Source organism: Medicago sativa, chromosome 5 (assembly GCF_051527215.1).
Source record: "Medicago sativa cultivar Bolivia chromosome 5, Bolivia_mono, whole genome shotgun sequence".
Lineage (NCBI taxonomy): Eukaryota > Viridiplantae > Streptophyta > Magnoliopsida > Fabales > Fabaceae > Medicago > Medicago sativa.
Genome location: NC_140753.1, coordinates 72,105,937 through 72,119,656, shown reverse-complemented (window position 1 = coordinate 72,119,656; position 13,720 = coordinate 72,105,937). Strand labels below are relative to the sequence as shown.

Sequence of the window (13,720 nt, the reverse complement as noted above, 5' to 3'; positions counted from 1 at the left end):
AATATTTTTATACTTTAGGATATAAAAACTTTTCAAATATATTTTATTATGAAATTCATCATTTCGATTTTTTCGATTATATTGAAAATAAAATTTAATTACATTTATATTATTTAATGAATATTATATTGAAAATATTTTTAAAAAAAAAAAAACATGCTTGATAAATTTAACCATGTTTAAAAAATATGTTCTTTTTTTTTAAAAAAAAAAGTTTCGATTATAAGATTAACTAAATTTGATTATATATAATATTTAGAAAAATTAAATATTTGCAAATCAATTGTCACTTCAACCGTTTCATAATAATATATGCATAAAAAAAACGGTTTATAATATTTTTTAACCTCAAATATCTACTCGCATTCACTTATAATATTTTTTTAGGCACATGTCAAAGGATTTTCCAAGTTCTAACATCTTTTGTTTTAAAACAAAATGATCTTTCAACATCTTAATAGCTCTACTTAGATCACAAAGTGTTACTATGCTGACTTGCATTCACTTGTTGTTACCATCATTTTACTATTTTGAATCCAACTAAATCATTAATTTCAAATTAATCATGTTTTTAATTTATCAACAACATAAACAACCAATTTGATAGTAGTGAAGTTTAGTTTATACACCCTCCGGTCACTAATATAAGCAAAAATCCAATTTCTAGGTTCATTCAATTAATGATGTACATAGTCTTTAATAAAGACTACGTACATCATTAATTAAATGAACCTAGAAAGTGGATTTTTGCTTATATTAGTGACCGGAGGGTGTATACCTGATTACTTGTCACCAATGTACACCCTCCGGTCACTAATATAAACAAAAATCTAGATTTTAGGTTCATTTATTTAATGATGTATGTAGTCTATAATAAAGATTATGTGCATCATTAAATGAATGAATCTAAAATGTAGATTTTTGCTTATAATAGTGACCGAAGGGTGTATATACCTGCGCATTAAATTTTTTAAACAACTGTCTAGAAGGAGATTCATTTATGCACCGTTTGTTTTCACGTTTGTGAGTTTGCCCAACTCTCCAATCTTCAGCTTTGCAAAAATCACAATTGAAAATTGCCCATATATGGTGGTGGTCACGGGGAGGGTAGGAAAGATTAACAACTACAAGAGATTGACTACTATGTATGATGTAAAACTTTTTTACAAATATATTTAAGGGTTAATTATGTTAGGTCCCTATAAATAGGCGCGTTTCCAACATTAGTCCCTACTTAAATTTTATTAAATTTTTGGTCCCTAATGTTTTTTTTCCGTTAGCAAAATAGGTCCTCACCGTTAATTGTTGTTGATTGAGCAAACAGTTAAGCACACGTGGATGCCACATCTGACTTTTTTGTTGGGTTAAATATGTTTTTAGTCCCTATAAAATCGAGACATTTTAAGTTTAGTCATTACTTAATTTTAATAGTTGTTCTAGTCCTTACAAAAATACTATGCATTCAGTATTAGTCCCTGCTCAATTCAAATTTGTTTAATTTATGCTTAAACTCTTAAGTTTTTTAACAAATTTTTGTAGACGTGTTAAGAACATTACTAAAAGTTTCTCCACAAAAAATTATCGTAAAATTTGATTTATATGTCCATATTTTATTGCTTTTATCTTTAACTTTTATCGTTTTCAAAAATTCATATTTAATTCGTTTCATGTTAAAAAAAATCTAAATTTTAGTAATTGAACCTTTCATAGTGTTCTAAACTTGTCTCAAAAAAATCATTCAAAAATTTAAGAGTTTAAGGATAATTAAACAAACTTTGTTTTAGCAGAGACTAAAATTAGAAGTAATTTTTTTTTGTAAGGACTAAAAAACCTATTAAAATTAAGTAAGGACTAAACTATAACTTGAAAAGGTATTTATAAGTAGGAGGCATCCTTCACAATACAATCTGGTTTTGTAGAATTGAATTAAGCATTACTCTTTGGTTGATCTATAGGCATCTTGTATACTGCCACTAGTTTTGCATGAAATGGGAGCATATGGGTTGGTTTGAATTAATATGGAATTATTTTCCCACGCTCACTTAATATTTTGCTCATGGTTAATGATATTAGGTTCTATTCAAATAATCTATGCCGCTTCAACATCTTTTGGTCAACGTATTTTTTAAAAAAAAAAGAATAGCTTATTCTTGGGTATCTCATATGGGTTTCATAGTTCTAGGAATTGGTTCTAGGAATTGGTTCTATAAGTGATATTGGGCTCAACGGGGCCGTTTTACAAATAATATCTCATGGAGTTATTGGCACTGCCCTTTTTTCTTGGCAGAAACTAGTTATGATAGACTACGTCTTCTTTATCTTGACGAAATGGGCGGAATGGCTATCCCAATGCCAAAAATATTCACGACTTTCACTATCTTATCGATGACTTCTCTTGCATTGTCGGGCATGAGTGGTTTTGTTGCCGAATTGATAATTTTTTTTGGAATAATTACTAGTCAAAAATATCTTTTCATGATGAAAATACTATCATAACTTGTTTTAGTAGGTTTTTTTGTCCCTACAAAAAAGATAAATTACTTCTAATTTTAGTCCCTAAAACAAAGTTTGCTTAATTATCCTTAAAGTCTTAAATCTTTGAACGATTTTTTTGAGACAAGTTTAGAACACTATGAAAGGTTCAATTACTAAAATTTAGAATTTTTTAACATGAAATGAATTAAATATGAATTTTTTTAAAACGATAAAAGTTAAAGATAAAAGTAATAAAATTTGGACATATAAATCAAATTTTACGATAATTTTTTGTGGAGGAACTTTTAGTAATGTTCTTAACACGTCTACAAAAAATTGTTAAAAAATTTAAGAGTTTAAGCATAAATTAAACAAATTTGAATTGAGCAGCGACTAATACTGAGTGCGTAGTATTTTTGTAAGGACTAAAACAACTATTAAAATTAAGTAAGGAATAAACTTAAAATGTCTCAATTTTATAGGGACTAAAAACATATTTAACCCAACTAAAAAAGTCAGATGTGGCATCCACGTGTGCTTCACCGTTTGCTAACGGAAAAAAAAACGTTGGGGACCAAAAATTTAATAAAATTTAAGTGGGGACTAATGTTGGAAACAGGCCTATTTATAGGGACCTAAAACATAATTAACTCTATATTTAATTAAATAATTATAAATAGATATTTAAAAAATAAACCTAAAAAGGTCGCATTATTGAATAATTTGATTAAATGGAAATGTAAAAGATTTTACTTAAATTAAATTCATGGAATACTCATGATTCATAAAAGTTATTACGTGTTTGTTTTTACGGTGGGGTACCTTACCCAACGCACGTTTTGTCCAAAATTCCAAATTAAAATTTTTATTTTTTACGTTTAAAGTGTATTGAGATGTGAGAATATTGAAGTCATCGCTAAACCAAACATTGCCTTAGTTAAACAACTCAATAGTTGTAAAAAAAAAAAAAACACAATAGTTGAAAAAAAATCCATTATAAAATCACATGAGAATCTTTCCTATTATTTTAGAATTTGGCCAAAAGGAACATGAATAAGACAGGTTACACACATGAACAGCAATTGCATCACTTTGAAGTGGCTTTTTTTGAATATTCAAAGGAGACAAATTGGAATGTGTTTGTGACCGGGATTTACGTCGAATCTATCTCAATGACCAACCTTTCCTACACTTTACTTCATTCCATGCCACCCCACCCACCCATCACACTCATCCATTTCACTTCCTTTTTTTATGAAATAAAATATAGTTAATTTGAGTCACATAAACTCTAAAAATAATTAGTAAATACCAACTCATAAAGTGCCACTTAGAATGTAGATAGATATTGTATTTTGATATGATTACCTTTGACTCAAATAATAATATAATCAAAATCATTGAGTAAAAAAAAATGAAACGTGTACACAAAAAAACTTGTATAGAAAATCAATTGAAAAGAATTGATAATTTAAGAAATACAATCACTTTTTTATTACATCAAGAAAATTGAATAAAATTAAGCATTTTTTTTACAAGTAAAGCAATATTTTTAATTTGTGTCTTACTTTGATTTTCTCTTTCTGACTGGAATAGTTACTTTGATTCATGTTTGAGTTTGAAGTGAATATATCCAAAATCGTATCTAATTAAAAAAAATCAAATGCTTATTTATTATTTGTTGTCAAGATTAAATTAGATGGATAAAAAATTGTGAGAACCAAATGGATCAATATTCAAATATGTAAATATTTAATTGCATGGAGAGGTAATGTACTCAAAGATATAATTCATGATGTAATCGATGAATATGAATTAGTTGATAAAAAACTGATTAACTCGTATGATCTTAAACTTTACTTTCATTCTTGATATGAAAAAAAATACTGTAAAATGATTTATAAATACTTTTATTAATTAATATCTATTAATATGGTTGAACTTTGAGATCTACATAGTCTAATTCATATCAACTTATATTAGAGAAAAAATGATGAAGACAATGACATTTCCCTTCACGTAAGCTCTCTCATCCTTTGATTATGAAATATGGATTTCACTTTACTCATAGTACATTACTTTATCACTAATTTAACCTAATTTTACAGTGACAGCTTCATGATCTCACTCACCACACTCTTCAAAACTTCAACCCTCCTTGTTTTTTTCTACTTCATTGCATTGCTTTTTTTTTTTTTGTTCAAAACCCAAAACCCCACAAATTTCTGTTTCTCACTCACTCTTTCATATTTTCATTTCTTCAAACACTTGGTACCCATTTTCTATTTTCCTAAAAAGTTTCAATCTTTCTCATTGGGCTACCTTGAATTGATGCACAAATTCAGATCCATGTAAGTGACTCTTAATTCAACAATTCAACCATATGTTTTAGCTTTTTTATTTGAGTTTCAAATTTGGGGTTTTTATAAAGTTGTGATTTTTAATGTGTTTGGTTTCAATTCCATTGATTTATGTTGTTACTGCTTTAGGGTGTTCTGTAGCACATTGATTATGCATGTATGTAACTGTTTTTGTTATTTATTTTGTTGCAGGCATTTCTTGTGGAACAAATAACTGAAATATAAGGTTGTTTGATTTGTCTCGTTAATTCTGCTAACCAACAAGAAAAATAAAACAAAGGGTTGTCTGATTTGTCTGGTTAATTCAGTTAACGAAGGAGAAAAATAAAATAAAGTGTTGTTTCTAAAGAGTTGTTTTGTTTCTATTGATTAATAGTAAGAACTGAAGTTGTGATTTTGAAGATTAGAAGAGTTGGGTAGGTTTGATAGTTCGATTCGAGATTGAGAAAGCGAAAAAGTGAATTTTTTTAAAAATGATTGTGAGGAAAAACATGGGGAGGGTAAAGTCACTACTTATGCTGCTAATGGTGTTGGGATTTTCCTTTGCAACTTATAATTTGGTCTCTATGATGATGGAACATAAGGCGGGAAATTATTTGGGATCTTTTGATGGAAAAGCAATGGAGATTAGGAATACTAATTTGAAATACCATGTTGCTGTGACGGCAACTGATGCTGCTTATAGTCAATGGCAATGTAGGATCATGTATTATTGGTATAAGAAGACGAAGGATATGCCTGGATCGGCTATGGGAAAGTTCACACGAATTTTGCATTCAGGAAGGGGAGATCAGTTGATGAATGAAATTCCTACTTTTGTTGTTGATCCTCTTCCTGAGGGTTTGGATAGGGTATGTACTTTTACGTTTCGCCTTTTCAGCATGTTATTTTGGTGAATTCCTGATTTAATATCAAGTTTACAAATCCTGATATACATAATAGAAGTGCCCATTATTTTACAAGTTGGAGAAAGAGACAATGGTAGGAGAGAAGAATGAGATAGTTGTTTGGTTAAAATAGGGTGTTATACAATTTAGTAACTTAAGTGTGAAATTATGTTAATCAGCTGTATAAAAAGATTCACATAGAATTGGAATAAAGAAGAGAAAGAAGTACCCTTTGGACTACTTCCTTGTAATCCACGGCTTATGATTGTTACCCTGTCAAATGTTATAATTATGTCTTTAAATAGTGGTTGGTGTTATCCCGCAAATCTTTATTTTGTGGTAAAATGCAGTTGTGGACACTTCAAAACCCTTTATATTGCGGTTGTGGACAGCAATTTAAAACCATGGTTATAGTCATCATAAATAGTGTTCATTTTTTTCTAAAACTGGTGAAGAAACCTTCTTTGCAGTAATGGAAATGTTATTAGGTGAGACTAAGGGGGGAATACGATTGGTTTGCATGAATGGTTTTATTTGAATATCATTAGGCTCTGTTTGCGAGTTTGGAGGGGAGGGCCTTGGGTAAAAGGAAGGAGGAAAGGGAAATGGAAGAAAGGATAATCCCCCAACCCCAAATTGAACAGGGGTTTTGTTTTTTCTTCATAGCACAAAATGTTCTCAAAATGGGGGAACTAAAAAATTGTATTGTAGGAGAGTTTTGATAAATTCTTCAAATCTAATCTATGTTGTTATAATACTGTCAAAATTAAAAACATTCGTTTATCATTATCTACGAAAACACTCTAAAAAAATTTCTCTATTCCCCCCACCCCCACTGTCCTACCTCCAACCTTCACTATTATATCACTTGTTATTTTGAACTAGTTGGTGTTTTAACATTAATTCCTTTCAATATCTTATCTTTTTAGTCTGTCTTATAGCAATTTTTGTTCAAAAGAGGTTTTGAATTTGAAGAGTTACTTTTGCTTCCTTTTTTGTCTTCAGCAAATTATATTTTTCTGTTTTGACTTTTTTTTGGTGGTTTTATTATTATCTTGTTTTAAAGTACCTGTCCTCTTGCTTTAAGTTATGGATCTTTCTATTGCTGATGGTGATTGACACACCTGCTTTTATATCCATGTTTTTTATTTAGTGCTACCTAAGATCTGATACAATACATTGACTGTGTAGTGTAGACAACATAAACTGAAAATGCAGCAAGATAATATGATAATCTGCTGTAATCATTTGAGCATGTATGTATGATTTGTCCATACTAGAATATGATCGTAACATATTAATTTTTTTCAATGGATGCATCTAAGACGGTATGTATGATTCGTGTAACAATGGATGGTTGCACTTTCTATACTGATGGATTTTACCTTTCCGGTGAGAAGGTTTTGACTTAACATTTCCAAACTTGTCGATAAGTATCCATTGCAATGTTGCCAATTATGGATCGCGGATAATAGTTTTGTTCAAATTCCTCTACACTACAGTATAGCCACTATTTGACAAACTTCTTCTAAATAACGTATCACAAAACAATAGCAATTTGTTCAAATTCTGTAACGCTATAGCGCTATAGTCACACTATTTGACAACACCGATCTACTGCATCATGAGTATATATCATTGTTCTTGATCTTTCTATATATTTGCTTACAGTTCATGCTCTTATTAATTTTGCTTTTGGTTTAGGGTTATATTGTGCTAAATAGACCATGGGCTTTTGTTCAATGGCTAGAGAAAGCGGTTATTGATGAAGAGTAAGTGTCTTAATTTTCTAGGCTTAAAATGTTTTTTTACCAATAATGAAATCTAAGAAGCATTGCATTTTATGATTGGTGCAGATATATTCTGATGGCAGAACCCGACCACATATTTGTTAATCCTTTGCCTAATTTGGCTACAGAAAATGAACCGGCAGGCTATCCATTCTTCTATATAAAACCAGCTGAAAATGAAAAAATTATGAGAAAATTCTATCCTAAGGAAAAAGGTCCTGTTACTGATGTTGATCCCATTGGCAATTCCCCTGTAATCATCCACAAGGTGAAGTTTCAATTTATAATAGCTTGCATAAGGTTGATTTTAGGTTAAAATATGTTTTTGGTCCTTGCAGATATACAAATTTTTGCTTTTCGTCCATGTAATTTTCTTTCAATGCTTGCAAATATACCACTTTTGCTTTTAATCTTTGTTGTTTTATTGTAGTCCTTGTAAAATTAGTTCACGTTGGAATTAGTCTCTGTAATATGTGTGTAATACTTATTTTAGTCTTTAGGCAGCCCAAATTGGAGGGTCGAAAATCAAATGCTCTACAAATTACAAGAATAAATTCCAACGTAAAAAAATCATTTCAGGGACTAAAAAAACTAAGGACCAAAAGCAAAATGTTGTGTATTTGTGAGGATTAGAAGGGTGGTATAATTGGAGGGACCGAAAACATATTTAAAACTTAATTTCATTTGTTATACTAAGACCCCGTGTGGTTGTTAGTTTTCATTGCTGCTGTTATAGTTATCATCTGAGTTTCTTGTGAGTTACATTGTTTCTTCCTCCAAGGGTTTGATTTTTCGGTATATCAGTATTTGTTGGAGGAAATTGCTCCCACATGGGTGAACGTTTCATTGAGAATGAAAGATGATCCTGAGACAGATAAAGCTTTCGGATGGGTGCTTGAAATGTGAGTATTGCGAATTACCATAGAAATTTGAAACATGACGGCTTTATTTCTTGTTAGTTATCTCATTCAACTGATGTTGTTTTCATTTTATTATTTCTCGTCGACAATGGTCAGTTCTGATAGACCTAACCTTCTACTACTTTAACTCTGTTGAGTAAAGGTATGCTTATGCTGTAGCGTCTGCGTTGCATGGTATAAAGCATATTCTTCGAAAAGACTTTATGCTGCAGGTTCGAATTCCTCATATCTTCTACTATATTCATTTCCTTTTCTTTGCTTTGTTACATAATAAAGTTTATTGTATGAATCGTTGGAATTTTTCAGCCGCCTTGGGACTTAGATGTAGGGAAGAAGTTTATCATACATTTTACATATGGATGTGACTACAATTTGAAGGTGAGTCCATTTCTTTTTCCTTATTCCTTTTACCTATATCGGCCGTGCACGTTTAGTTGTTTGGTTAACTAGTAATTTACTCTTTATCACATCTTCAACCAGGGGAAACTGACATATGGAAAGATTGGAGAATGGCGTTTTGACAAGAGATCATATCTTATGGGTCCTCCACCCAAAAACCTTTCATTACCACCTCCTGGAGTTCCGGAAAGTGTGGTAAGTCTTTCCATTCCAGAATTGCACAAGACTTGTTAAGTTTCACCTACAATTTGTTGTCTATATCTAAAATTAGTTTTTTGGGGGCAATAAGGTCAAATGAATAGGTTATATTGTATTAGATTAAGAAGAAACTAGAAAGAGAAAGAATAAAGACTTTGCATTGATGATTTCTTGATACTAAAAATGGCAAAGCACTAACCATTGCTATGACTCGAAATCCTAACTAAATGAGAAGAAAATTCATGTTAATAATTAAGAAATGTGGAAACTAATCACGAGATAATTTAAGATACTAGAAAATATGTAACTGAATCCATGAGATAATTAAAACAATACCAAGCTACAAGATATTTTCTTATCTTCTAATATCATGCATGCTTGAAATGTTTTGCTTCTTCATATGATATAATAATAATAATAATAATAATAATAATAATAATAATAATATATATATATATATATATATATTTTTTTTTTTTTTTTGAAACGACGAATGTTAGTGTAGTTAGTATTATGATAGGAGTGGAAATCAAACCATCGGCCTTATTATCAATCTGCTCCTTAACTCCCCCACCCAGTGACGGAGTTTGAAAGATTTATGTGAGGTGGCCAACTTGCTAATGTGTATCAGCATGTGTGTGTGTGTGTTTTATTTTGCATCAAAATGGATACAAGTGACACTTATGGTTAAGTGTTCAGCTCTATTGACCATTGTTCTATGTAACGGTTCGAATCACGATTTTTGCATTATAGTATTTTTATTTAAATAAAACTACTTAAGAACTGTTTTCGAACTTAGGACATTAATACTTGTTGCAAGTTACCTTGCCGCTCGAACGCTTGGTTTATTTGTATCTTAAGTGCACACCATAACATATATGAAATATCATGTTATAATATGTGTATATAATATAACTATTAAGAATGTTCATTTTTTTTTTTAACAATGGGAAGGTCATGGCCTTCCTATGTCCCCTATAGATCCGGTAATGCCCCCACCCCCGCCACTAAGCGAACCTTATATCTCTTATGTTTTTATTTAAAACAATATCATATCAGTCATCTACTATGAACTAGGATATTGATGTTATGCCATTAGTACAAGATGAACAGAAATGTTTGGTTTTATTTAAGTGTTTGGTAAGTTATAAGCTGATATTACATTGTTGTCTTTACAGAAACATAAAAAGTACACTTGATTGAAGCTTCAATTATGCTGTGATACTTCCCTTATTCCTTTTTTTTGTTGATAATTAAAAGATTCTGTAATGATAATTTTGCAGGTGAGGCTTGTAAAGATGGTCAATGAGGCTACTGCAAACATACCTAATTGGGATTCATTAAATAGAAGCTAAGGGAAAGATAACAAACTATAACTCCTTGTGCTGCCTCTATGCCAGTGCTTTAAGATGAGAATTCGAACACTAAATATATGTCAAAATAGGTTAGTTGTCAAAAAAATACAAATGGTCATTTTGTGCTTGCTCTGAAGATAGATTTAAAAAAAAAAAAAAAAAAATAGCCAGTTAATTCTTTTGCATTAAAACATGTACAAGACATTTACAATCTATTATAAAATAGTTTTGCCAACTGATTGTTGTCAGAGTGCAAACAATGATAAAATATGTAACTTTTTTCACCCCACCAATCTTTCTTGGATGCTGCCTCTTCTCAAAAACACTTTACCACAAGTTAAAAGCAATTTTTCACAAGTTATATAAATGAGCTTAACAAGCTAAGTCCAAACTTTTCTAACTTTAGAGTCAACACCAAACCATTCATTTTTTCAGAAGTCAAGCTCAAGTTTTAGCTTTACTCTCCGTTTTAAAATAAATGTCGTTTAAGGTTGTTACACACATATTAAGAGATGCAACAATCTTGTCTATAGACATGACACATTTACTAAAGAGAGATGCTAAAAACAAACGCTCAGGCAAACGCTTTTGAACACACGCCCATATGGGCTGCCACGTTCTCAACTTTTGTTAACTAATTACTTGTCGACCGTCTTAACAAGTTCAGAATTTTTCTTTTCTTATTTTATTGTATGATTTTTGTCACACTTTTACATAGTACAAAATGTTTTAGAAACATTAATACTTGGTCCACTTTGTGTTTTTTTTTTTCATCTACTGGTGTACTGCCTACTGTAATGCCACCGCCACCAATGGTAGCTTTGCCTCGCACTACCGGATTCAATGTTTTCTGTCGTCGGACATGGTTGCTCGTGAGAGATACAAAGGTTTGTTGACACACATCAGATGATGTCGGCGAGGCAAAGAAGACATCGGCCATGGAGGTTGACTCGCCATGGTTGTTATGAGTGATGGGTCATGACATTACAGAAACTTCAATCACCACAAGTTTTGTGTAACACAAAATCTTCAGTGTTAAATTGAAATACCATAAAATAAAAAAAAAAGGAAGAAAGAAAAAACTAAAAAACAGTACCAACAACAAAAATGGAATGAAAGTTGCAATTTAAGGAGGGGTGAGTATTTGAGATGGATAGGTTGATGACGATGGTTACTGGAAAATGCTTGATGGAGTTCGGTGGTTGTGGTTGAGAATTGTAGTTGGCAGTATCTTGTGTTGGTGGCTTGGTAATGGGTAACAAGGAGGTGCATTAAAACCCAAAATAAAATAAAAAATAAAAACAAAAGTTACTTGACAACCGGTAGCCGAATAAAATTTTAGTAGAGAGTGTGGTTGAGGGAGTGTGTTTGAGAGTTTGACCATAGCATTCCTCTTTACTAAAATAGTCTTGTTAACTGTTGATGCATTTCCCATCATTATAAGTTAAAGTTAAATGTGGTACTTTGATAGTAGTGTGCATAATAATAATTAAGGCATATTATTGAAATAAAGTAATTAATAGGATATTGAAACGTGAGAATGACATCAATTTTAAAACAATTTTATTTTGCTAAAGTGACACTCATTTTAAAACGGCGGAGTAACTATTTGTCTCATTTACGCCCCTTACTTCAATATATGTTGACTTGAAGGGGAGAGGGGGGCTCCCAGCTAGCTTGACTTCAATGGAAACAAACAGTGTTATACTCCCTCCAGTGTATAAGCGAAAAACCAAAAAAACACGCACTTTGAAAAAGTGATTTTTTTTTTTTTTTTGTGGTGGTCGAGATTCGAACCTCGGACCTTGCATATATTATACATTGACCTTACCAACTGAGTTAAGCTCACAGGTGGTTTAAGTGTATTTAAGTCATTGTAAAAAAGTGCACCTTTTCAATTTTATTTTTGAAAGTACATTGAAAAGTGTTGAAAGAATAGTTTTACTTAAAGATAAATTTTGAATAGTATCATTAAATAATTATAGTAGACTTTTTGATTATATTCAAGACCTTCAGAATTTTTTTTGTTGCCCACATTCGAGAATTTGCTAATTTTTAAGTGATGATGTTTTTGTGTGTTATGTTTATGTTGTCTAAAACTATAAGTTGCATGTCTCATGAATTACTTTTATAATCATATTTTTTTAAGTTGCCTTTAATAATGGTGAAAATAATACACACACTGATACACATTAGCAAGTTGACCACCTCACATAAATCTTTCAAGCTCCGTCATTGGGTGGGGGGGGGGGGGGGGGGGGGGGGGGGTTAAGGAGTGGAGTGATAATGTGGTCGATGATTTGATTTCCACTCCCATCATAATACTACCTACACTAAGTCACTAACATTCGCCGATTCAATATATGTGTGTATGAAGCAACATTTCAAGCATGCATGATATTAGATGAGAAGGAAATATCTCGTATCTTGATATTGTTTTAAATTATCTCATGGAATCAGTTTCATATTTTCTAGTATTTTCAATTATCTCTTGTGATTAGTTTCCACATTTCTTAAATATTAACATGATTTTTCTTCTCATTTAATCATAAACTAATTCAAATACACAGCAAATCATAAAACGTATTGGAATAAGATAAGATCAAGATGTTCTAGCTATGAAATACAAGATCAATAAGTTCAATAAGTTCTATAGCTATGAAGTATAAGATCAAGAAGTTCTGCTTCTTCAAAAAAAAAAAAAAAAGCTTGTTGAATTGCCACAGAACGAACACCACATCATAACCAGAGGATAGCAAAAAGGGATTTAGAAACTACTGAGTTTAGATTCTCTTAAACTTGTCAAAAAATGGTTTTTTAATTCTAATTAGTTGTGAAAAATTGAAATATGCATAAAAAATCCTAAACAAATTAGTTATTTCATAAAATAATGTGAATCATTATCAATACACATGTTTGTCAGAGCCCTGATTCAAGTCAAGTTTCAACTCAAACCAAGTAAATTCAGTATTCAACAGCGAATGCTAGACAGTAGACACATAAAAAGGCAAAGCATAAAATACATCTAGAAGATCCCAAGTGTCTTAGAAGTCCTTGGGTAGATTGCAAACACTAAAGACACTAACAAATGGGACAAGACAGCGCATAAAACAAACAACTCTGTCTACTTGTTTATTTAAGTTGAAAAAGTCTGGTAGAAAGTCTTGAAACTCGAGTAGATATGAAAAAACTTCATGTATTACCTACAAACAAAATATTCACATCAAAAGCAAATTTCAATTCACTCCTTGTGAGATATTGAACTAGGGTACCAGACCAACAGTTGCTACCTCCGGTCTACTTTTCAACATAAACAATCAAACATTGCTGCATAGG

The 13,720-nt window shown here is 31.0% G+C and overlaps 1 protein-coding gene across 2 annotated transcripts; it reads left to right on the top strand.

The window, feature by feature from the left end:
* The first annotated feature begins 4,348 nt into the window (after positions 1-4,348).
* LOC146924701 (hydroxyproline O-arabinosyltransferase RDN1) lies at positions 4,349-10,644 on the top strand. 2 transcript variants are annotated; one of them, XM_085709657.1, is made up of 9 exons: positions 4,349-4,494; positions 5,028-5,686; positions 7,427-7,494; positions 7,579-7,780; positions 8,317-8,414; positions 8,575-8,644; positions 8,739-8,810; positions 8,913-9,026; positions 10,313-10,644. In XM_085709657.1, exons 2-9 carry the CDS (start codon positions 5,309-5,311, stop codon positions 10,382-10,384), a joined length of 1,074 nt encoding a protein of 357 aa, XP_085565783.1. In that variant the 5' UTR covers positions 4,349-4,494; positions 5,028-5,308; the 3' UTR covers positions 10,385-10,644. The 2 variants fall into 2 exon arrangements, with proteins under 2 accessions (XP_085565783.1, XP_085565782.1); XM_085709656.1 differs by having other exon boundaries at positions 4,442-4,826.
* The last annotated feature ends 3,076 nt before the right edge of the window (positions 10,645-13,720 follow it).